Source organism: Pan paniscus, chromosome 4 (assembly GCF_029289425.2).
Source record: "Pan paniscus chromosome 4, NHGRI_mPanPan1-v2.0_pri, whole genome shotgun sequence".
Lineage (NCBI taxonomy): Eukaryota > Metazoa > Chordata > Mammalia > Primates > Hominidae > Pan > Pan paniscus.
In genome coordinates, this window is record NC_073253.2 from 168,254,372 (window position 1) to 168,279,539 (window position 25,168).

A 25,168-nucleotide genomic window follows, 5' to 3' on the forward strand; every position below is an offset into this window, starting at 1 on the left:
TGTCTTTCCTCACTCTGTTGTCCAGGCTGGAGTCCAGTGGTGCGATCTCAGCTCACTGCAACCTCTGCCTCCCAGGTTCAAGCGATTCTCGTGCCTCAGCCTCCCAAGTAGCTGGGATTACAGGTGTGCACCACCACACCTGACTGATTTTTTTTTTTTTTTTGAGACGAAGTCTCACTCTGTTGCCCAGGCTGGAGTGCAGTGGCGCAATCTTGGCTCACTGCAAGCTCCGCCTCCTGGGTTCACGCCATTCTCCTGCCTCAGCCTCCCAAGTAGCTGGGACTACAGGCGTCTGCCACCATGCCCAGCTAATTTTTTTGTATTTTTAGTAGAGACGGGGTTTCACCATGTTAGCCAGGATGGTCTCGATCTCCTGACCTTATGATCCGCCTGCCTCGGCCTCCCAAAGTGCTGGGATTACAGGTGTGAGCCACGGCGCCTGGCCTGATTTTTGTAATTTTAGTAGAGACAGGGTTATGCCATGTTGGCCAGGCTGGTTTCGAACTCCTGGCCTCAAGTGATCCACCCGCCTCGGCCTCCCAAAGTGCTGGATGGGATTACAGGCATGAGCCACCATGCCTGGCCCTCACTGGCATCTTTCAAAGATCAAACATTTTTAATTTTGATGAATCAATTTGTCAGTTTTTTTAATATTTCATGATGTTTTGTGTTGTAAGAAACCTTTGCCAACTCCAGCATTTACAAATCTTTTCTTGTATTTTTTTTTTCTTAGCATTTACGTAGTTTTAGGTTTTGCATTTAGGCTTATGATCTTTTTTAGGTCAATTTTTGCATATGGTATAAGGTAAAAGATGATGTTCATATTTTCCCATATAAATATCTGGTTGATCAAGCACCATACATTGAAAAGACTTTCCCTTCCCCATTGAATTGTTTTTGCACCTTTGTTCAGTCAATAGACCATATATTTATGGGTTTACTTCTAGATATTGTATTCTGTTTCATTGATACATTTATCTTCCTTTATGTGGATACAAAACTTTTTTTTTTTTTTTAAATAGAGACAGGGCTGGGCATGGTGGCTCATGCCTGTAATCCTAGCACTTTGGGAGGTCAATTGGGAGTATTGCTTGAGGCCAAGAGTTCAAGACCAACCTGGCCAACATAGTGAGACCCTTGTCTGTATTTAAAATTATTTTTAAAAAAGAAAAAAATATTAAAAAAAAACATAGATGGGGTCTCGCTGTCTTGCCTCGAACTCCTGGGCTCAAGCGATCATCCCATCTTGGCCTCCCAAAGAGCTGGGATTACAGGCATGAGCCATTGCACCCAGTCATGTAGATAGAAAATTGTCTTGATCACTGTACAGAACTGTCTTGATTACTGTAAATCTTTAAGTCAGGTAGGGCTAGTTCTTGTTAGACCTCCAATTTTGCTCTTTTTGTTTAAATCTGTTTTGGCTATTACAGGTCTTTTGCATGTCTATATAGATTTTCAAATTACTTTATCATCTTTTACAGAAAAGCTTACTGGAATTTTAATTGGGATTGCTTTGAATCTTTAGATCTATTTGGAGAGAATTACTGTCTTAAAATGGAGTTTTCCGATCCATGGACCTGGTATCTCTCTCTACCTAGCTAAGTCTTCTTTAGTTTCTCTCTGTCATCTTTTACAGTGTTCAGTGTAGAGTGCTTGAACATCTTTTATTAGATGTAGTCCTGAGTATTTTATGTTTTTTAGTGCTTCTGTAAATGGAATTGCTTTTGAAATTTTATTTTTGAGTTCTTTGGTATTAATATATAAAACATATTTTTGTGTATTACTCTTAGTTCCAGTAGTAGGTATGTAGATTCCCTGGGATTTTCTGCTGACACAGTCATCATCTGCAAATAGGAATGGTTTTATTTATTCCTTTCTGATCTTTATGGCTTTTGTTTTTCTGCCTTATCAAAATGTCTAGAACAGCCACAATATTAAATAGCGTGGTGATTGCCTTGTTTACAATCTCAGGGGAAACCTTTTATCTTTAGGTATGATGTTTGTGTTGTACTTTTTTGTAGATGAGATGCCCTTTATCATTTTGAGAAAATTTCCTTCTATTTCTAGTTTTGTTTATTATGAATGGGTGTTGATGATTTTTTTGCATCTATTGGAACAATCATGTATTGTTCTCTTTTATTCTGTTAATACATCACATATTCATCTGTTAAAGTGGCAAATTACATTTGTTAATATTTGGATGTTAAGCCAACCTTGCATTCTTGGAATAAATGCTACTTGGTTATGATATATCTTCCTTTTTATATTGGAATCTATTGCTAATATTTCATATTATTCTATTCTAATATTATATGTTGGATTCCATTGTTAATGCTTTGTTAAGGATTTTGTGTCTACATTCAAGAGGAATATTGGTCTTTGATTTTTCTTTTCTTTTTTAAAAAGGTTTTAGTACTAGGGCTATACTGGCCTTATAGAATTAATTGGACCATGATCTCTCTTTCTTTTTTGTTTGACAAAGTTTTATAAGATCAATTTTATTTCTTCATTGTATCTATGATAGAATTTGCTATTAAAACCTTCTGGGTTCTTTTTTTGGGGAAGATACTTGGTAATTTCAATTCTTTTACTAGAAAAAGCTATTCAGATGCCTTATTTCTTCTTGTATGGATTTTCTTTTTCTTTCTTTCTTTTTTTTTGAGACAGTATCTCACTCTGTTGCTCAGGCTGGAGTGCAGTGGCACAATCTCAGCTCACTGCAACCTCTGCCTCCTGGGTTCAAGCAATTCTCATACCTCAGTCTCCTGAGTAGCTGGGATTACAGGCATACACCACCACACCTGGCTAATTATTTTTATTTTTAGTATAGATGGGGTTTCACTGTGTTGGCCAGGCTGGTCTGGAACACCTGGCCTCAAGTGATCCACCCATCTTGGCCTCCCAAAGTGCTGGGATTACAGATGTGAGCCACCGTGCCTGAGCCTCTTTTTTTTTTTTTTTTTTTTTTTTTGAGATGGAGTCTTGCTTGTTGCCCAGGCTGGAGTGCAGTGGTGCAATCACAGCTCACCGTAACCTCCGCCTCCCAGCTTCAAGCGATTTTCTTGCCTCAGCCTCCTGAGTAGCTGGGATTACAGGCACCTGCCACCAAGCCCAGCTAATTTTTATATTTTATTAGACATGGGGTTTCGTCATGTTGGCTAGGCTGGTCTTGAACTTCTGATCTGGGGTGATCCACCTGCCTTGGCCTCCCAAAGTACTGAGATTACAGGCACGAGCCACCGCGCCCGGCCTTCCTGGCTTCTTATGTGGATTTTAAATTGTGTTTTCAAGAAATTTGTTCATTTCACCCAAGTTGTTAAATTTGTTAGCAGCATATTTTCTTATTATCCTTTTAATATCTGTAGATTCTAAAGTGATAACACCTTTTTCGTTACTGATATGAGTGATTGGTGTTGTCTCTTATTTTTCATGATGGATCTACCTGGGTAGGGGGTTGTCAGTGTTATTGATCATTTCAAGGAACCAGCTTTGGCTTTGTTAATTTTCCTTATTGTATATTTTCTGTTACATACATTTCTGCTCTTTATTATTTCCCTCCTTTACTTTGAGCTAACTTGCTTTTTTTTTTTTGAGTTGGAGTCTTGCTCTGTTGTCCAGGCTGGAGTGCAGTGGCGCAGTCTCGGCTCACTGCAAGCTCCGCCTCCTGAGTTCATGCTATTCTCCTGCCTCAGCCTCCTGAGTAGCTGGGACTACAGGCACCTGCCACCACGCCCAACTAATTTTTTGTATTTTTAGTAGAGACAGGGTTTCACCGTGTTAGCCAGGTTGGTCTCTATCTCCTGACCCCGTGATCCGCCCGCCTTGGCCTCCCAAAGTGCTGGGATTACAGGTGTGAGCCACCACGCCTGGCCTTAACTTGCTTTTTGTTCTGTTTTGTTTTAAAGCTTTTCAAGGTGGGGAAATCTGTTTTTAAAGCTTTTGTTTTTGAGGGACTTGATTTATTTAATAAACATTTACTAAGGTCCTATGATGCGATATAGCAGGCACTATCAGGTCTTAAAGCAATGAAGACAAGTAGGGCAAGTTGCTTACAGGTTAGTGGACATCGATGCATGTCTACAGTGTGTTGTCTTTTTTCCTTGCCGTTTTTTTTAGTTGGAGATGGGGTCTCACTGTGGTACCTAGGCTGGAGCACAGCGGCTATTCACAGTCACCATCCTAGTGCAACTGCCTGCAACTCCTGGGCTAAAGCCATTCCCCTGCCTCAGCCTCCCAAGTAGCTGGGACTGCAGGTGCACACCACCACACCTGGCTACAGTGTGTTATCAAAAGTGCATACCCAGTAATCTTGAGGGTTTTGTTGTTGTTGTTGTTGTTTGCTGCTGTTGTTGTTGTTGTTTTTTGAGAGGGAGTCTTGCTCTGTTAGCCCAGGCTGGAGTGCAGTGGCAAGATCTTGGCTCACTGCAACCTCCACCTCCTGGGTTCAGGTAATTCTCCTGCCTCAGCCTCTGGAATAGCTGTGACTATAGGCACATGCCACCACACCTGGCTAATTTTCGTGGTTTTATTAGACACAGGGTTTCACCGTTTGGCCAGGCTGGTCTCGAACTCCTGACCTCATGCAGTCCACCTGCCTTGGTCTCCCAAAGTGTTGGGATTATAGGCGTGAGCCACTGCACCTGGCTAATCTTGAGATATTTTTAAAAAACAAGTGCCACATCATTTGAAATCAGTTTCTTTGTATAGGAGCTGCTTATAATCATTACTGCTTAATGCTTTCTTACACATTCTCCATTTCTTTTTTTTTTTTTTTGAGCATAGAATTTTTTTTATTTGTTGGTGTCATCTATTATTTCTTTTATTATTATTATTATTATTATTATTATACTTTAAGTTTTAGGGTACATGTGCACAATGTGCCAGTTAGTTACATATGTATACATGTGCCATGCTGGTGTGCTGCACCCATTAACTCGTCATTTAGCATTAGGTGTATCTCCTAATGCTATCCCTCCCCCCTCCCCCCACCCCACAACAGTCCCCAGAGTGTGATGTTCCCCTTCCTGTGTCCATATGTTCTCATTGTTCAATTCCCATCTATGAGTGAGAACATGTGGTGTTTGGTTTTTTGTCCTTGCGATAGTTTACTGAGAATGATGATTTCCAATTTCATCCATGTCCCTTACAAAGGACATGAACTCATCATTTTTTATGGCTGCATAGTATTCCATGGTGTATATGTGCCACATTTTCTTAATCCAATCCATTTCTTAATTATCTGTTATTACATAATTAAAAGGAAAGTCTTTCATGGTAGTGACATATTCCAAGTGTTTTGTTCTGTTTTACAGATAATTTATTGTTTGTAATCAACTCCATCAAGCAAGAGATTGTAAACCGGGTACAGAATCCAAGAGATGAGAGAGGACCCAACATGGGGCAGAAGCTTGAAATCCTCATTAAAGATACTCTCGGTAAGGAGAATACGAGATAAATTCATAACAATTAATAACATGTGTAAGATGTATGATTTAAGGGGATATTAAAAGTTCTTTTAGTTTAAGGAAAAACTCAAGTGCTCTCATTGTAATTACTCTCCTTTATGAGTAGTTTTATCTTTTGAGATTTAGTGTTCATAAACATGTGTTGCAGGTGACCACAACTTGTAATTTAGACTTAATCATGAAACTATTTTAACATTTAAGAAAAACAAACTTCTAGCAACTTTAACCTTTCATGGAGGACAAAAGGTCCCAGAGCTGTCAAGCCTGCAGTTTGCACTTTAGTGTAGAGATTCTTACTTGTTTTACTCAGTAATGCATTTCACAGGATTCCCACAAACTTGGCTCTCTGATTTCCCATCCCTGAACAGATTGCACAATGTGGGGAGGATCAGAGGGCAGGGATCTAGACGTCAGGCCAACTGAGAGCTGACAGGGAAGAGAGAGCTAGCTAGTACAGACATAGACATGAGAATCAGCTCAGCTGCTGTAGGAGAAAGTCACTGACAGACAGTAGCATCCAAGGCATCCAGCGTTATATGACCCACGAAAACCCCCAAAATTAAATATACACAATAAAAGGTCAAATGTTTTTCTTGAACAAAAGTATATTTATATTGAAAACAATCAGGTGAAGAGTAGACCCTAATCGCCAGTATTTTCCTCAGCAATCACTTACCTCCTGCTTCCATATGGATTAATTCTGTGCTTGACTTTTTCTTCAAATGGGTTGATGCTATTTTAATTTTTTATGTATTCTTTCATAGCATTTCTTTCTTTTCTTTCCTTTTATTTTTAAAAGCATTTTTATTCTTCCTTTATTAGCTACAGGGGGAAATTTAACATTACAAGAAAAAGTTATTTTTACCTTTTTATTTTTTAATATAAACATCTATATGTTTGGTAAGCTTATGTACTCCTTTACACTTGAAAGTCAGTTTTACCAGGTATAAAATCCTCAACTCGTATTTTCTTTCCTTGAGTATCTTGAATATGAGTCTCCATTTTCTTTTGGCATAAAGTGTTGCTATAGAAAAGCTAATACTGGCTGGGCGTGGTGGCTCATGCCTGTAATCCCAACACTTTGGGAGGCCAAGGCGGGCGGATCACTTGAGGTCAGGAGTTCGAGACCAGCGTGGCCAACATGGTAAAACCCTGTCTCTACTAAACATACAAAAATTAGCTGGGCGTGGTGGCAGGTGCCTGTAATCCCAGGTACTTGGGAGGCTGAGGCAGGAGAATCGCTTGAATGCAGGAGGGGTGGAGGTTACAGTGAGCCAAGATTAGACCACTGCACTCTAGCCTGGGTGACAGAGCAAAACTCTGTCTCAAAAAAAAAAAAAAAGAAAAGAAAAAAGAAAAGCCAATATTGACTAATTATTTTTTCCTTATAAGTACTTTGCTGTTTTTGCTTAGGTGCCAAAAGGATTTTTTCTTTAAATACCAGTGATTTTGCTAGGTTATATCTTAGAGTTGGTCATTTTTAGTTGACATTTTTATGTTTATACTGTGTTCTTTCAATATGTACTTTCAAATGTTTTTAGTGTTTGATCTGTTCCCTTGCTTTGCTTTTCTTCTGTAGGGACTCTTATTATCTATAGATTGGCTCTTTTTGGCCCATCTTTAGTATTCGTCTGTCTTTCTTTTCTCTTTTCTTCTTCTTTCTTCCTTCTCCTTCTTTCTTCTTCATCTTCTTTTTTTTTTTTTTTTTTTTGAGACAGTGTTTTGCTCTGTCACCCAGGCAGTAGTGCAGTGGCACAATCTTAGCTCACTGCAGCCTCCACCTCCCAGGTTCAGGTGATTCTCCTGCCTCAGCCTCCTGAGTAGCTGGGATTACAGGCACCCACCACCACACCTGGCTAATTTTTGTATTTTTTAGTAGAGGTGGGGTTTCACCATGTTGGCCAGGCTGGTCTCGAACTCCTGACTTCAAATGATCTTCCTGCCTTGTGTCACTTTTTCTTGAATCATTTTTATCTCTTCATTTTTAACATTATTTCTCCTTTTTACCTTCTGTTTCTCTTAAAGCATTATTTGCTGTCATTACTTGCTGATCTTAGGTTCCTTTTACTTTCAGGAATTTTCCCCTGTATTTCTAATTATTTTCTGAATTCTGTCACCTTATTTCTTAGTTATTCTGTTTCTGATTTATGTTCTTTCATGTATCGTGCCATTTTCTTTAATGTCTTTTATTCTCTTTTTTCTTAGAAAAAGTTGTGGGATTCTGACCTTGATACTTCTCTGTTGTTCATATATATGTGAAATTAGTTCCTCTGAACTTTTAAAAGAAGGTTTGGTTCAGAATAGCTTTTCTTTTTTCACAGAGTCTCCGCTTTTCAGTTAACATTTAAAAACATGGCATCCGGGCACGGTGGCTCACGCCTGTAATCCCAGCACTTTGGGAGGCCGAGGCAGGCAGATCACGAGGTCAGGAGATCGAGATCATCCTGGCTAACATGGTGAAACCCCGTCTCTACTAAAAATACAAAAAAAAAGCTGGGTGTGGTGGCGCGCGCCTGTAGTCCCAGCTACTTGGGAGGCTGAGGCAGGAGAATTGCTTGAACCCAGGAGGCAGAGGTTACAGTGAGCCAAGATTGTGCCACTGCGCTCCCGCCTGGGCGACAGAGCGAGACTCCTTTTCAAAAAAACAAAACAAAACAAAAAAAACATGGCACGCCAGGTTTGGTGGCTTTTTCCTGTAATCCCAGTCACTTGGAAGGCTGAGGCAGGAGGATCATGTGAGGTCAAGAGTTCTAGACCAGCCTGGGCAACATGGCAACCCATCTCTGAAACAAAAACAAAAAAGTGGCACCTGTCTTTCTGAGATTTCTTGTTCTGCTTCCCTCCCTCATTTTATTTGGACCATCTCTGTTTCATATCTTTAGTTCCTTTCTTGCTCAATGTTAATTTCAACCCCAGGGTTTTTTGTTTTGTTTTGAGACAGAGTCTCACTCTGTCGCCCAGGCTGGAGTGCAGTGGCGTGATCTTGGCTCCCTGCAGCCTCTGCCTCCCAGGTTCAAGCGATTTTCCTGCTTCAGCCTCCCCAGTAGCTGGGATTACAGGCGCACACCACCACGCCCGGCTGATTTTTGTGTTTTTACTGGAGATGGGGTTTCACCATGTTGGCCAGGCTAGTATCAAACTCCTGACATCAAGTGATCTGCCCTCCTTGGCCTCCGAAAGTATTGGGATTACAGGCCTGAGCCACTGCACCTGGCCAGTTTTTTTTGTTTTATCACGGCTTGCTCCTGTCCTGCAAGAGTCCTGGCTGGTCCATTTTCAGAGTTCACAGAGGCTCAACTGTGGGCCCCTTCACTTCTGACTGTGGGTTCCTTGTACTCACCTTGTATTCAATATTGGGTTGGAGAAAATCCCTCACAGCGTTAGCTGCAGTTCTCAAGTTGACTCTGCTGTACTTGCCAGTGGGTAACCTATTGGCTATTTGGAAATTTTTTTTTGTTCTCATGTCCATTACTTCCTTTTGGCCCATCCACATAAATATTGATAAATATTGATAATGCTGTTGCCATACATGTCTTAAAGCTTTTGGTAGTTTGTTCCTACCTTCTTGAATGTTCCTAGGGATACCTTATCACTTGTAAATGTTTTCCATGGGTTTATGGTTTTGCCATTTAGTTGCTCTGTTTTTATATGGGGAAATGAAGATTAAAAATCTATGTGGTGGCTGAGCACAGTGGCTCATGCCTGTAATCCCAACACTTTGGGAGGCTGAGGTGGGAGGATCGATTGAGGTCAGGAGCTCAAGACCAGCCTGAACCTGGAAGGTCAAGGCTTCAATGAGCAGGGTGATTGCACCACTGCACTCCAGCCTGGGCAACAGAGTGAGACCCTTTCTCAAAAACAACAATAACAACAACTATACAGCTGTCTTCCCAGAATTTGCCTCTGGACCAGTTTAAATGGGTTGGAGTTTCTTTTTCTTTTTCTTTTTTTTTTTTTGAGACAGTCTCCCTCTGTCACCCAGGCTAGAGTGCAGTGGCACTATCTTGACTCACTGCAACCTCCGCCTCCTGGGTTCAAGTGGTTCTTACGCCTCAGCCTTCTGAGTAGCATGTTCCACCATGTGCAGCTAATTTTTGTATTTTTAATGGAGACGGGGTTTCACCACGTTGGCCAGGATGGTCTCAAAGTCCTGACCTCAAGTGATCTTCCCGCCTCAGCCTCTCAAAGTGCTATAGTCATGAGCCACTGAGCCTAGCTGAGTTTCTTTTTCTTTCTTTTTTTTTTTTTTTTTGAGATGGGGTCTCGCTGTGTCACCCAGGATAGAGTGCAGTGGCACGATCTCGGCTTACTGCAACCTCTGCCTCCCAGGTTCAAGCGATTCTCCTGCCTCAGCCTCCCAAGTAGCTGGGACTACAGGCGCATGCCACCGTGCCCGGCTAATTTTTGTATTTTTAGTAGAGATGGGGTTTCACCATCTTGGCCAGGCTGGTCTCAAACTCCTAACCTCGTGATCCACCCACCTCAGCCTCCCAAAGTGCTGGGATTACAGGCGTGAGCCACCGCGCCTGGCCTGAGTTTATTTTTCTTAAAGGTAATTTCTCTGTCAGGTTACAAATTCTTCTGGAGTCATTTTTGATAATTTACGTATTCCCGAAAAATTACTTCCTCCTGGGCCTCAAATTTATTAAAAGTGAGCAAAGCATTTTTGTTTGATTTTTGATTTCTTCTATATCTGTTGTTACTGTTCCATTTTCATTTATTATTTTGTGTCTGTTCTCCCTTATTTCTTGATTCATTATAGGTTATTCTACTTTCTCCCCCCCAAAACCAGCTCTTAATTTACCAGTTCTAATTTCTTGAGTTGTTAGATGCTTAATTTTTTTCTTTTTATTCTTTCTTGACCATTCATATAAATAACAGCCTTTGAATTTTCTTCTTAGAGCTACTTTAGCTGATTTAAATTCTGACATAAGTTCTGATTTGTCATTTTTATTGTTTTCTGAATACTTTGAAATTTTAGGTTTGATTTACTCTTTAACCCAAGAATTCTTTGAGAGAGATTTAAAATTTCCCCCAGCAGGTAGGGATTATTGTTTTCTAGTTTTATTACTGACCTCCAGTTTTTTGTGGATTTATTGAGATTTTCTTGGCTGCCTAATATAAGATTACAATTTTTAATGTTCTGCGGGAGTTTTAAAAGAAGATGTATTTTCTGTTTTATAATAAGATTCCCACATATCGACTAGGTATTTTTAATTAAGCTTTTTCCTTTTTTTTTTTTTTTGGTGTGGCAGTCCATTTACTCTGTGTAGAACTGAGAAAAGTTCCCAGTAATGTATTTCAGTTTCATCTCATATTTTCTGTGTTTTTGCTTCTGAATGTCAGGATGTTTGAATAGTATTTATTAGTACTAAATCTGCATTATGAATTACAGTTTTTATCATCACGAAGTACACTTCTTGTCTGGTATTATCACGAATGCAGCTTTCTTATTATATTTGTTTGGTATTGTTTCTAATCTTATTATTTATATTTGTTTGGTATTCCTTTGTCTACTCTTTTATTTTCAATCCTTCTGAATCATTTTATTTCATTTTATTTTATTTATTTATTTATTTTTGAGACGGAGTCTCGCTCTGTCCCCCAGGCTGGAGTGCAGTGGCTCGATCTTGGCTCACCTTATGCTCCGCCTCCCGGGCTCACACCATTCTCCTGCCTCAGCCACCAGAGTAGCTGGGACTACAGGTGCCCGCCACCACGCCCGGCGAATTTTTTGTATTTTTAGTGGAGATGGGTTTTCACCATGTTAGCCAGGATGGTCTCGATCTCCTGACCTCGTGATCCACCCGCCTCAGCCTCCCATAGTGCTGGGATTACAGGCGTGAGCCACTGTGCCCGGCCTTTGAATCATTTTATATTAGTTACATTTTTTTTTTTTTTTTTTTTGAGATGGAGTCTTGCTCTATTGCCCAGGCTGGAGTGCAGTGGCGCGATCTCGGCTCACTGCAAACTCCACCTCCCGGGTTCAAGCGATTCTCCTGCCTCAGCCTCCCGAGTAGCTGGGACTACAGGCACCTGCCACTGCGCCCGGCTAATTTTTTGTATTTTTAGTAGAGACGAGATTTCACCGTGTCAGCCAGGATGGTCTTGATCTCCTGACCTCATGATCCACCCGCCTCGGCCTCCCAAAGTGCTGGGATTACAGGCATGAGCCACCGCGCCCGGCCAGTTACATCTTTTTAAAACATTTTAGCCAGGTGCATGGCTTACAGCTATAATCTCAACATTTTGGGAGACCAAGGCAGGAGGATCACTTGAGCCCAGGAGTTCGAAGCCAGCTTGGGCAACATAAGGAGACCCCATTTCTAGAAAAAAAATACAAAAAGTTAGCCAGGCATGGTGATGCGAGCCTGTAATCCCAGCTTCTCAGGAGACTGAGGCGAGAGGATCGCTTTTGCCCAGGAGATGGAGGCTGCAGTGAGCCAAGATCGTGCCATTGTACTCCAGCCTGAGTGACAGACCTCATCTCAAAAAAAAAAAAAAAAAAAAAAATACACACACACAAAACATTTTAGTTAAATTAAAATGTAACTTAATTTTAATTCAGATATCAGAAAATTTTTTCTTAGATTTTTTTGTTTGTTTTTTGTTTTTGAGACAGAGTCTTGCTCTGTTGCCCAGACTGGAGTGTAATGGAGTGATCTCAGTTCACTGCACCTCTGCCTCCCAGGTTCAAGCGATTCTCCTGCCTCAGCCTCCTGAGTAGCTGGGATTACAGGCGCATGCCACCACGCCTGGCTAATTTTTGTATTTTAGTAGAGACGGGGTTTCACCATGTTGTTCAGGCTGGCCTCAAACTCCTGACCTTGTGATCCACCCACCTCGGCCTCCCAAAGTGCTGGGATTACAGGCGTGAGCCACCGCGCTCGGCCTAGATTTTTTTATGTAGCATGTATTTGGATTTTTTTTGTTATTTATTCTGGAGGTTGTACTTTAATAGGTGAGTTTAGCTCATTTTTAAAAAAATTGATCTATGTTTGGTTTTAGTGCTGTCATCAAAAGATCTGCTAGAGTTTGTTTATGTGGCCTTTTTTTTGCCTTTACATGATCCATTATGGTTTCACTTTTGTTTGTATCCTCTGATAATTTGCAAAGCTTTGTGTTTTTATCTTGTGGATTGGCTTTTAACTGTAACATAAAATGTATACTTATTTTGTCTGTCAACTTTTCATTTAAGATTTTAATCCTATAGAAAAGGAGAAAGAATTGTACGATGAACATATATGTTTCGTTCAACTGGATTCACCAGTTGTTTTCACTGTTTTTTAAAATTCATTGCTTTTTTTTTTTTTTAGAAACCAGTCTCGCTCTGTCACCCAGGCTGGAATGCAGTGGTGCTATCATAGCTCACTGCAGCCTCCAACTCCTGGACTCAAGTGATCTTTCAGCACCAACTCCCAAGTAGCTAGGACTACAGATGTGCGCCACCATGTCCAGCTAATTTATTTATTTTTATTTTTATTTTTATTTTTATTTTTGAAATGGAGTCTCACTCTGTCTCCCAGGCTGGAGTGCAGTGGCGTGATCTTGGCTCACTGCAACCTCTGCCTAGCAGATTTAAACGATTCTCCTGCCTCAGCTGACTCCCAAGTCACTGGTCGTACACCACCATGCCTGGCTAATGTTTTTGCATTTTTAGTAGAGACAGGGTTTTTCACCATGTTGGCCAGGCTGGTCTCAAACTCCTGACCCCAAGTGATCCGCCCACCTTGGCCACCCAAAGTGCTGGGATTACAGGCATGAGCCAGCTCGCGTGGCCAGCAGCAAACTTATTTTTATGTTTGTAGAGACGGGTTCTTGCTGTGTTGCCCAGGCTAAGCTCAAGTGATCCTTCCGCCTCAGCTTCCCAAAGCACTGAGATTATAGGCATGAGCCACCCCACCCAGCCCTCACCAGTTGTTAATATTTTGCTACATTTGCTTTATTTCTACCTCTATCTACATGTATATTTTGGACAGGGAATATTTGAAAATAACTCGTAAAAATCATGATTCTTTGTCTCTAACTATTTTAGCCTGTATTGCTTGAAAACAAGGACATTCTCTTAGCCACAACGCCAGTGTCACATCCTAGTGCTTCAACATTGATATAATATCTAATATGGAATCCATTTTCCCAGTTGTCTCAATAATGTCCATTATAGCATTTTTGTGTGTGTGTGGTCCAGTCGAGGATCATGCATTGCATTTAGTTATATCTCTTCTTTTGTTTTCTTTAGTCTACATCAGTCTCCCCATCTTATTTTATTTTTATGAAAAAGCCAGGTCTTGTAAAATGTCTCAACATTTGGATTTATCTGTTTCCTCATGACTAAATGCAGTTAGATTTTCTGGTAAGAATACATCATACAACCTTTTCGTTCCATCAGTCAAGAGGCACATAATATCAGATTGTCTCATTATTGGTCATGCTAAGTTTGATCACATGGTTAAGCTTGTATACATGTATACATACACACATACACACACACTTTTTTTTGTTTGTTTTTGGAGACGGAGTCTTGCTCTGTCACCCTGGCTGGAGTGCAGTAGTGCAATCTCAGCTCACTGCAACCTCTGCCTCCTAGGTTCAAGTGGTTCTCCTATCTCAGCCTCCTGAGTAGCTGGCATTACAGGTGCCTGCCACCATGCCCAGCTAATTTTTGTATTTTTAGTAAAGGCAGGGTTTCAACTTGTTGGCCAGGCTGGTCTCAAACTCCTGACCTGTGCTCTGCCCACTTCGGCCTCCTAAAGTGCTGAGATGACAGGCCTGAGCCACCATGCCCGGCCAGTATTTTTTATGATATCTTTTGACTTCTTCCTATGAGCAATGACAAATATATTTCTTTTTTTTTTTTTTTTTTTTTGAGATGGAGTTTCACTCTTGTTGCCCAGGCTGGAGTGCGGTGGCACAATCTTGACTCATTGCAGTCTCTGCCTCCTGGGTTCAAGCAATTTTCCTGCCTCAGCCTCCTGAGTAGCTGGGATCACGCATCTGCCACCATGCCCAGCTAATTTTTTGTATTTTTCGTAGAGACAGGATTTCACCATGTTGGCCAGGCTGGTCTCAAACTCCTGACCTCAGGTGATCTGCCTGCCTTGGCCTCCCAAAGTGTTGGTATTACAGGCGTGAGCCACTGCGCCCAGCCGACAAATTCTTTTTCCTTTCCCTCCCCTCCCCTCTCCTCCCCTCCCCTCCCCCTTTCCTCCCCCTCCCCTCCCTTCCCCTCCCCCTCCCCTCCCTCTTTCCTCCCCCTCCCCTCCCCCTCCCCTCCCCCTCCCCCTCCCCTCCTGTTCCTTTCCTTTTTTTTTTTTTTGAGGCAGAGTTTCACTCTTGTTGCCCAGGCTGGGGTGCAGTGGCATGATCTCGGCTTGCCCCAACCTCCACCCGCCGGGTTCAAGCGGTTCTCCTGCGTCAGCCTCCCGAGTAGCTGGGATTATAGACATGTGCCACCACACCTGGCTAATTTTGTGTTTTCAGTAGAGACAGGGTTTCTCCATGTTGGTCATGCTGGTCTCGAACTCCCAATCTCAGGTGATCTGCCGACCTCAGGTGATCCGCCAACCTCAGGTGATCTGCCTGCCTCAGCCTCCCAAGGTGCTGGGATTACAGGCATGAGCCACCGTGCCTAGCTGACAAATATATTTCTATTTCCATCCTTTTTATTTTTCTTAATACTTAAAAAAATGTACTTATACCTCTGTTATTTGATTTACTGATTTTATCTTTTGGTCTTACTATGGAAGATGAGGAAGATGAGAAAATCTACATACTTATGCTGCTCCCACCTTTCTCCCTCTTCTCTTCCAACATTTCTTATTCGTTCATTCACTTTTTTAAATGAAGAAAAGGAAACTTAAACTGTATCCAGTAATTATAAAAATGACCCAAAACATCCTTCAGATCTATATTTTCAGTTTCATGGGTGAAACCCACCCATGGAACTTGGTGAGTTTAGAGTAATTGGAAGAGACTGGCTGAGAGAACAGGGAAAAACCAGGGCGTGGGAAGCAGTGCCTGTCGGCAGCCTTTGGGTTTGGGTTTGGACTGTTATTTGGACTGTTACACTTGTCATCTACCTCACTTTAAATGTTGGTTTATGATTTTTCATGGCTATTCTTGGTTTGACTCTTCTAATCTTAAAATTTTAGACAGTAATATGAAGGGTAGCATTGTTTTCTGAGCTGCAATAACAAGTGCCAGGGAATTCATCTGGGACCAGTATCAAGCTGAGGGCCACACCTGAACCTCAGTTTTTACCAGCTCCTTCCCTTCCCTTCATGGCCTTCCATTTTTGTGTCTAGATGTGCCTTTTATTCTTCTCTTCAGGTCTACCAGTTGCTGGGCAAACCTCAGAATTTGTTAACCAAGTGTTAGAGAAGACTGCAGAAGGGAATCCCACTGGAGGCCTTGTAGGATTAAGGATACCAACATCAAAGGTGTAATCAGCCTCATTGGACCACTGGTCAGAAATGTCTGCGTTTTGTCACGTTATCCATTGTAAATTTTCATTCTGTTTTGCATGTCAGTTAGCATTATGTAAACATTTACAATTAGGTTACATTGTTTTAAGAACTAAGTAGCATAAGTGAAGCATGATCCAAAATACTTGATTATTGCATTTTCAGAGCATAAACCATGATTAAAACTGCTACTGGCATCAGAATTGAAAATCATATGTTTAAGTAAATGTTTAGGTACAGATTACAAAAATCTGTTAAAGCAAAACATTTTGGAGGAGTGAAATAGTAAAATGCCAAGTATTGTGGCAGATTTATGCTCTGAACCACACAAAAAAAATTGAGGAAGCATTTTTTTAAACAGTCGGTTTAAATTGTTTTTAGAATTATTGCTTTTTGTTCTAATTTTCCACAACCATTAATTCTCACTTGTATATGGCACACCCAGCACTTGTGCCTGTGGGCCATATTAGATGTTCATTGTCAGAGCTCAAGATGATATATATAAATATATATATATATATATACACACAAATGTCTGTGCAAGTAAGAAAAAAAAAGCATATTCTTTGTGCCTTGTATTTTGGGGAAACTATAAAACTGGTAATATTTTGTATGATGAAAACCCTAATGAGAAAAAACAAGATATATAGATGGAAAAATTATGGGGTTTAAATGTTTTTTTGTTCCAACTCTTTTTCAGATTTTTTGAATGTATATAGGACTATGTTGAAATGTAGATATATGCCACAGAGTCTGTGTATTGTATAAAAAACAAAACAAAAAAACAACAAAAAAAAGATGGCTCTAGAAAACTCATATTTCGGTACTTGACCGGAAGAAGACAAATACTTGCACATTATTGCGATTGTTTTATTTTTTGTACCAAAGACAAATGCAACTGATATGGCAAACTGCCAGTCTAAGTAAAGTTTTGCACAGCTTACATGATACTGTATGAATGTATGAAAAAAAAGGAGAAAAAAAGAAAAAAAAAGGTCAGGGTTGGGGATCTTACTGAACTGTGAATTTTATTTCTGTTTGGGTCCAATTATCTACAGAAGGAGCATCCATACATACAAATATTATTTTGCTGTTCCTCTAGTTCGCTTCCATAGTAGATAAGTTGGTGGCCATTTAGATGTCTTTTATTTCTGCACTTATTGTAGGAAATTTTAATATATTTCATTTTAGTAAGCTATTGGTAAAATAGTTTTTGACTTTGAAAATTAAAATGTTTATTTAGCTTATTGTAGTATACTTCCACCAGACAACAAAATAGATTATTTTTATTGTATTATGTATATATATATATGTAAAGAAAGAAAAAAGCTAAAAATATCTAATTCTTTAGTTGCCACTTTTCCAATTGATGTATTATTGTGCATGTAATATTTTCAAAGATCAACACAGGCTAAAACAAAAACAATTTATAGATTTTTATATTTTTGTACAGGTATTTTCAAACTAGCTTCTTCAAACTTAACATGTGACTTATTCTTCTATAGTTTCTAGAATTGAGAAACATTAACACATTTAGTTTTTAGGTGCTCTTTTTTGCTCATATAAAACAGCTTCATTAGTCAGTGTTTTAACTGTGTTCAAGCTTTACCTCTTGATGAGAAATTTCTTATGTCAAGGCAGCATTATAAACCTTCCCCCACAGATTTTTCCATCCTGTCTCTCTTACTGTTTTATTCTCAAATCTTGTGTTTTGAACTCTGAAAACTGGTGGCTTAAAAACTAAAAAAAGAAAAAAAGCATATTTAGCAAGGAAAAAAATACCAAAAATTTCAGGCATAGCTGCTGGAAAAATTATCTATTTCTCCATTACCCACTGTAGGATTTCTTTTTTAATTATACTTTGACTATAAAGTGTCAAAGTATAATTTGTTCTTTTCTTTTACTTTGATACCCCATTTGTAAGCTATAGCATATGAAGCTATATATATAGCTTGTGAAGGTTTGATCTAGAACACCCAGTAACAAATGAACAATGTTGCTTACTTGCTTCTTTGACATCTTAAAAAAGAAATCCAAGGAGGATTGTAAGGATTGTCTTACCACCTTAGCTGAACTGTGATGCACAAGATTTTTCTATGTGTTTGGTGGAAATGTACCTGGTTTGTACATTCACGCTAAACAGATGATAAGCTCAAGTCTAATGGTTTAATAGAATGTAAGTTCATCGTTTAAAGCTTTTCCTTTTTAGGTTGGAGAAGGCAAAACACAGGCTTGCAAGTTGGAAGTATATGAAGTCTTGACAGAGTGTGTCTGGTAAATTGAAAAGTGTTTCAAACTATGGCAGTTTTGCAATCAGGTGAAAATCACCTCATGATATTCAGCTGATAAGGTTTATAAAATTGCCCCTTTCTAGCTGCTCTGTTAAGAATTCTGGTTTTTGATACTTTTTTCCTGTCTGCAAACCAGAATTTGATTTTTTGGTCTTGCATTTCAAAAAAAAAAAGACTTTGAATCTGTTTAGTAGATTCCATATCTTTGAGTTTCAGTGTTTTTTATATGTACTACTTAAGTTAAATAGTTAAAAGCTTTTAAATAGTTGAGCTTTTTAATGTTGACACTTTATTTTGTACCTATTTATATATGTATGTATATCTTAGAAAAGCACTTTGTTAAAAAAAAATTGCATTTTATATGATTCCTGCCATTTGCTGCTAAATCTGGGCTGGTCAGAATGCTGCAGCGATACTTGATCTATATAAAAACCTGGCAGTAAAATGTAGAGTGAAAGTTAAATCCTCTTGCTGTTTTAACTTTATCATAAAGATGACATAGGCAAGCTGTGCAGCTTTACATTTTAACCAGGGGACTCTGTGGCATTTAAAACCGTCTAGAAATGGTTGTACTTTAATGCCAGTAATAATCTGCTTCCTCTATTGTCATTAAAATATATACGTTTAGTGTATCACACAAACCAATCTTATAAGGGTAATGTAAAAACCCCAACAATTGTACATGTTCTGTTTTTGAAAATTGTGGCATGTATTTTTGGGTGAAGATCATTAGAGAAGGGTTCTCTAAAGGTTTTCTGTGTTCATACATGGTATACAGATAGCTCATAATGAAGTCCAGAATCTTACTTTAAGTGAAGGCATTGTGAATTCACCTCAAGTAAACCCATTGTTCCAAAGCAATTATAAACTTTGACTCTAGTACTACTATGATTTAAAAAAAAAAAAAACCAACAAAAACCTTTTTTCCTATTTTCAGATACACTGGATTCTTTATAGAGTTTGTCTCCATATGAAAGCATGCTGTCCAGTCGCTCTTGTTAAGATCTTGTCTGAGTTTTGAATTGGGTGCCACACTTTTCCAGTCAATATAATTGCTTGTTCTACTGTACCATGTATGATTCTTGTCCTTTCCTATATCCTTCATGACAGATTATGATGTGGCTTTATATTGTGCCTTACTTGTACATTTAAAACTAAACGTCTTCATTCCCTTCCACTTCCTACATCTTTAACTTTGACCTTTTTGGTAAGAGAATCAGAACTATTACAAAAGCATCATGAAGGATTTCAGATGGGTATGGTTTCAAATTCCCTCTCTTTATAGTTATTTTATATTTGTATGAAAGACCAGTTTTGGATGGTCTTTGAATATAGGGGGGAAAGATTAGCAGTAATTTCACTACATCCCTTTTCTCTGACTTTCATGCATTTCTCATACATCTTCTTTCTGATGCTTGACTTTATTTGCTTCCTAGCAATAGTCTGCATTTAAAGAAAGGTGTGTTCAATTCATCAGCTTGAAATTGACTATTTCATTTTTCCAGGATTTTTTAGGAGAAGAGTACCCATTTTGTTTTATAAAAACAGATGACAAGTCTCTTTAAAAGAAACAGAAGTACAGTACTTTTGAAATACAATGCTGTTAGTTTGGATTTCTTTTTATATATATATATAATATTCATACAATGATCTGATGTTTGCCTTCATTAATAAAGCTGTTAGTTTATTCACCAAAATGTCAAGAATGGATGTGCTTTTCTTTATTCCACACATTTAAAAAAATTTAGCTGCTAAGATTTAGTTAATGTTATAAGAAATGAATTCAAGTTGCCTTCAGCAAGAATTAACAAAAACTTATGTTCCCTTTCTTTATATAGTTTCCTAAAATTCTGTTCAAGTATTTTCTAGTTAATTATGTAACAGAATGTTTAGCATCTCTCCATATCTTGAAACTTGAATTTTGAGAATGCATTGAATTATGCTTTCAGTGTTAAAGTAAAAGGTTTCAATTATCCTTCTAGTGAAGTCTGTTGTGGAATACCATTTCCCATGGAACTGAGGCCATTTCCACAACTTTGCACAGAACTGCAGTCTTGTTCTTCCCTTGGATCATGACAAATAAGTCTCACACAGTGCCGTAATACTTGTGGATTCTTTTGTAATCTTTGTAATCTTAATAAGGGCATTATGAGAAGACGACTCCATGTTTTTTTAATACTTCAAACACATTGGGATGTAACAATGAATGTCAACTGTAGGAATGGTTGTTTCGTTTTAAGGAATAAGCATGTTGGGGAAAGATGATGAAAATGTACTACTGAAAGTTATACACTTCCATAGGCAAATGGGATTATGTGTTGAAGCATAGTCCTCATGCTTAATAAACTGACTGAAATCGTAGAAATTACACCTAGGAACTGAGCTAGGCCAAATTGCCATTTTTGTTTAGAGAGTTTTGGAGGTAGTAGTGAGGGGACAGAGCCTTAAAGCTACTTCCAAACAGTATTTTGGAATTGAAGACTTGGTAACTAGTGAAGAACATCAAAGTTGGGTATTTCAATGTGCCAAGTTTGGGTGAACTAGGTTCGGTTTGCCTCTTTCATAACAATGTAAACACAATGGTGTAGTTAATTAAATTCTGGGTGGATAGGAGCAGGACTGATTACTATGTCTTGCCCTTCGCCCTTTGTTTTTTTCAGAACCAAATAACAGAAATGTGTATGTGTGTACTGTATCTGCCTTTCCACCACATTTTTATGACACTGTATTCCACTGCCTGCTTTTTTACCTTCTTTCCCTAGGATTTGTCCTACAGCTTAGTATTGTGGTTGACAGCGATACTAGGGCTGACAGCACAGAAGTCACAAGAGAAGAGTGGAAGGGCAAGAATTCAAAGCATTTGTTCATACAATGTGGCAACCTCTTTTGCATAGTTGCGTAGGATCCTGTTTGTAATGCTATCATAAATATTCTGTAGTTTTTTTTTTTTTCTCTCCCAACTGGAGCTATGACACTTTTTATTGGATTCAGTCTTGTCTCTTGTCTAGAAAGAACTTTATCTTGTTGACGCATGAGCTGTTTAAAAATTATCCTATTAAATGTTGGTTAATAGTTGTGCAGTTTTTCATTTCAGATGGAAAGGCAATGCAAATTTTGCCTTTGTTTTCTGTCACCTTCCAACCCCTGAGCACTTCTAGTCAGATACAGATTCATCAGTGTATGCAACATCCTTTGTAATTTAAAATAAAAAAAGATGAAAAGAAAAGGTTCTGAATTGTTTGCCTCATGTTTTCGCCCTTCCTTTCTGTACTTGTATCTTGCTTACCTAGGTAACCATCCGCTCCTCAAGATAACCTATTCCAAAGAAATTCCAAATCACAGAGAGTGGTGAACTGCTGGTCTGCTGCCCCTCTCATGGTAATAATCAAAGAGCTAACATTTTTTTGACACTATAGGTTGATTTTTCAATATTTTAGTGACATTTAGCTATTATATAGAATTATTTGTTGATGTAAGCATTTGCATTCTTCACAGCTTAGAGGATATTCTTATTTCTCCTCTTTCAATCTTTGGGCAAGTGTTCTGCATGGGAAATAAAATATTTTGGGTCTCTCCTGATTTAAACATTTGTATGTGTTTGTGTGTTTAATCACTCTAAGTAAGTCTCCAAACTAAGCTGGGCGTATATATAGAGGCTTAAATCCAGAGACCTAAGTGAAGGCTTCTATCAGAGTATGTGGCTGAAAGTCAGCCAGCAAATATTTGTTGAGCACTTACTCTACCAGGACCTGTGCTAGGTACTGGACAATAGAGAGATGAAAGAGAACTCCAGGAACTCAGAGCCAGCATGTGAACAGGATTGCAGAACAACACAGGAGCTGTTACAGATATGCAAAGGGCTCTAGGTACATTATTGTTGCTGAGGTGTTTTCATGGACACAGGTACCACATCCAGTGGTGTATTAGAGAATTGATAGACTTGGGTTCTTAGTATCCTGGACCCTTGAAGAAACCCTCTTTGTTTCATGTGAGTGACATTAAGGCCATCAGGAAGCAAAGGGGAGGGGCATGGCCTCCCATGGACTGGTTCTGCATCAGGACTTGATCTCTAAAGACCACTGCTCACAGGATCCTCTGTCAAGATCTTGAGACTGTTAAAGGGCTGGGTGAGCCAGACCAGTATAGTCCTTAGGAAACTAAACCTGTGGATAGCATCCAGTTAGCTGGGTCATTCAGCTGGTGAGCTGTTTAGCCACAGTACAGTGGAGAATTTGAAAGAAAGAAAATGGCTGGGAAATGCTATAATATCCCAGCTAAAAGGTTCACAGCAGGAAGAAGGTGTTAGAAAGCCCTAGGGGAGGGAGTGGCATTCCTTAAGACTCTGCTAGGTGCTTTTTTGTTACAGGAAACTCAGCTGCTACTCTCAAGCGCCCAATGAGGCTGGTGGTCATGTTCATTTCACAGGAGACTAGACTCAGATGAGGAGACTAGCCCCAGACCTACCTTATATGATTATAGAGCTCCAATTCAACTCCAGTCGGCTTGCTGCACTACAGAAATAATTTGTATTCATCTCTTTGGGATCAGGCCAAGTCACAGGCAATATTTGGAAGGATGTCTCTGTAGCGGGGGATAAAGGCCTTAGAATCTAAAAACCAAAAAGAAAGCCAAAACCTAGCAGATAAACAAAAGCTAGTCTAAGGATCAGTGGGTAAAGGTGATAGGGGAAGCAAAACAGAGTTGAGAGGAATCAGTGATTGGGTGTAATGATCACCAGACTGCACATCTGTTCCTCGAAGATGGCCTCTAGCTTAAGGTTTAGGATTGGGTCCCCTTATTGGAAGGAAGTATATTGGAGGGTAGAGAAAAAGGGAGCTTATGTTTTCTTCTTTAGCTGCAGCATAAGAGATGCAACTGGGGACTGTTGATTGCATATGAATATTCAACAAGAAGCATGATGTGAACGGGGTCCCAAGGGCACGTCCGCAGGTCTGCCAACCGCTGGCTTTGGGGCTTCTCTGCTGTCCTAAACAGGGAGCTTCTATGTGAGTATCCAAAACACTGGAGTGACCTGAAGAAAGTAAACCTCAGTTTCTTTAAAAGGTTTTAACCTGAAAATATTACCAGGAATAAACTTAACAGAAAATGTATACAAGGCCTAGGATAAAGAAAACTTTGAAAGTACTGTGAAGGACACAGAAGGAAACTGGAATAAATTGAAAGATACACCAAGTTCTTACACAGGAGCAGTGACATAGAACTAACAGTGGTAAGTTAAATTAAAAATATAATATTGCTAAAAAATGTCATCCTAAGAAAACATACCAAGAGGGTTAAAAAAAAAAAGTTTACACAGGGATAAAATAGCTGGAAGATGCTGGTAGGCAGTGGGGCTGAGGGGGCAGTGATGCAGGGGACAAGGGGAAGAGTTATTTAATCCTAGCAGATACTAAAAGTCGTTATAAAACCATAATAGTTAAAACTGTAATTCTGATACATGAATAGGCCAGTCAAGCAGAATAGAAGGTCTAAAAGTAGACTCAAATATATATGACAAATTAGTATGGCAAATATGGCATCCAGAACCAGTGAGCAAAAGGTAGACTCTTCATTAAATAGTATTGGAATAACTGAGTAACCTCCGGAAAAAGTAAAATTGGGTCTATATCTCACACCATAAGCCAACATATATTTCAAAATAGATAATGATCTAAGTGTAAAAAAAAAAAAAAAGCTACAAAAAACCACCCATAAAAACACTGCAAGGAAATGTGGGCAATCCCTTTAAATCCCTGTGATTTGGACCGCGATTCCAGGAATCATAAATGAAGATTGATAAATTCAGTGTAAAACAAGATTAACAAAAACCATAAGCCAAATCAAAGTTCTATAGACTTTTTAAGGCTGTAGATGTCTTTAAGAAAAAATGAAAATAGAAAAGCTTTGAAACTCATCTCTAAGGACTAATCCTCCTAATATATAGAGTTCCTGGAAACGGATATGAAAAAAACCAACAACCCAATAGAACAATGAGCAGACAATAGAATAAATGCAAATAACTCTGAAGCATAGGTAGAGTTTCTCAGCCTCCTTCATGATCAGAAAAGCATAAACTAAAGAAGGCATTTCTACCTAATCAGATTGGCAAAACTTCCAATGTTTGTTAACCTACCGTGTTGACAAGGCCACGGGAAACAGGCATTTATGCCATTTTGCTGGAGGGAGTATGGATTGACATAATCCCTATGAAGAGCAATTTGGTAATATGTCAGAATTTTTAAATGCATATATCCTTTGACCTAGCAACTCCATTTGCTCTGGGCAAATCATTATTCCTCTCTGCCCCGTTTTTACCTCACAGAGTTGTTGTAAGAGTTAAGCGAGACACACATGAAGCGCTTAGTACAAAGTTCCTGGCACATAGGAAGTGCTCCCAAAATGTGGGCTAGTAGTAGAATAACAGCAGCTAACGGGCATTGAGATCTTACTATATGCCACATTAGCACACTGTGCTTGGTGCTTTTCATGTATTATCTCATTTAATTCTCCAACCTGTGAAGTAGGCGCAATTGATTATCACCAGTTAGCTTCCGAGGAGACAGAGGCACAGGCCTGCGAAGTGTGTGGTGGACAGGATTTGAGCCCAGGCAGATGCCAAGCCTGTGATACACTGCCTCTCTACTAGGTGCAGTGGGGTGATGAATACCTTACGAGAGGGTGTGTAAAGGGCTGTAGGGACACAGACAAGCACAGAGCCCCGCTTACAACAGGTGGGGACCATATTGATTTTTTGGGGAAAAGATGGCTTTCAGTAGAGGCTGTGCCACTTTCTTTCTTTTTTCTTTTTTTTTTTTTGAGATGGAGTCTTGCTCTGTCGCCCAGGCTGGAGTAGTACAGTGGGGCGATCTCGGCTCATTGCAAGCTCCACCTCCCGGGTTCACACCATTCTCCTGCCTCAGCCTCCCAAGTAGCTGGGACTACAGGCGTC

The 25,168-nt window shown here is 39.5% G+C and overlaps 1 protein-coding gene across 6 annotated transcripts in view; it reads left to right on the forward strand.

The window, feature by feature from the left end:
- Positions 1–21,445, forward strand: part of CREBRF (CREB3 regulatory factor) — an 80,853-nt gene extending 59,408 nt beyond the window's left edge. For all 6 annotated transcript variants that reach the window (XM_008966604.3, XM_024928755.3, XM_034960973.2 and 3 more), the window contains 2 exons: positions 5,313–5,435; positions 15,795–21,445. In XM_008966604.3, coding sequence (XP_008964852.2) covers positions 5,313–5,435; positions 15,795–15,910 — 239 coding nt within the window. In that variant the 3' untranslated portion in view covers positions 15,911–21,445. The remainder of the gene's footprint in view (positions 1–5,312; positions 5,436–15,794) is intronic.
- The last annotated feature ends 3,723 nt before the right edge of the window (positions 21,446–25,168 follow it).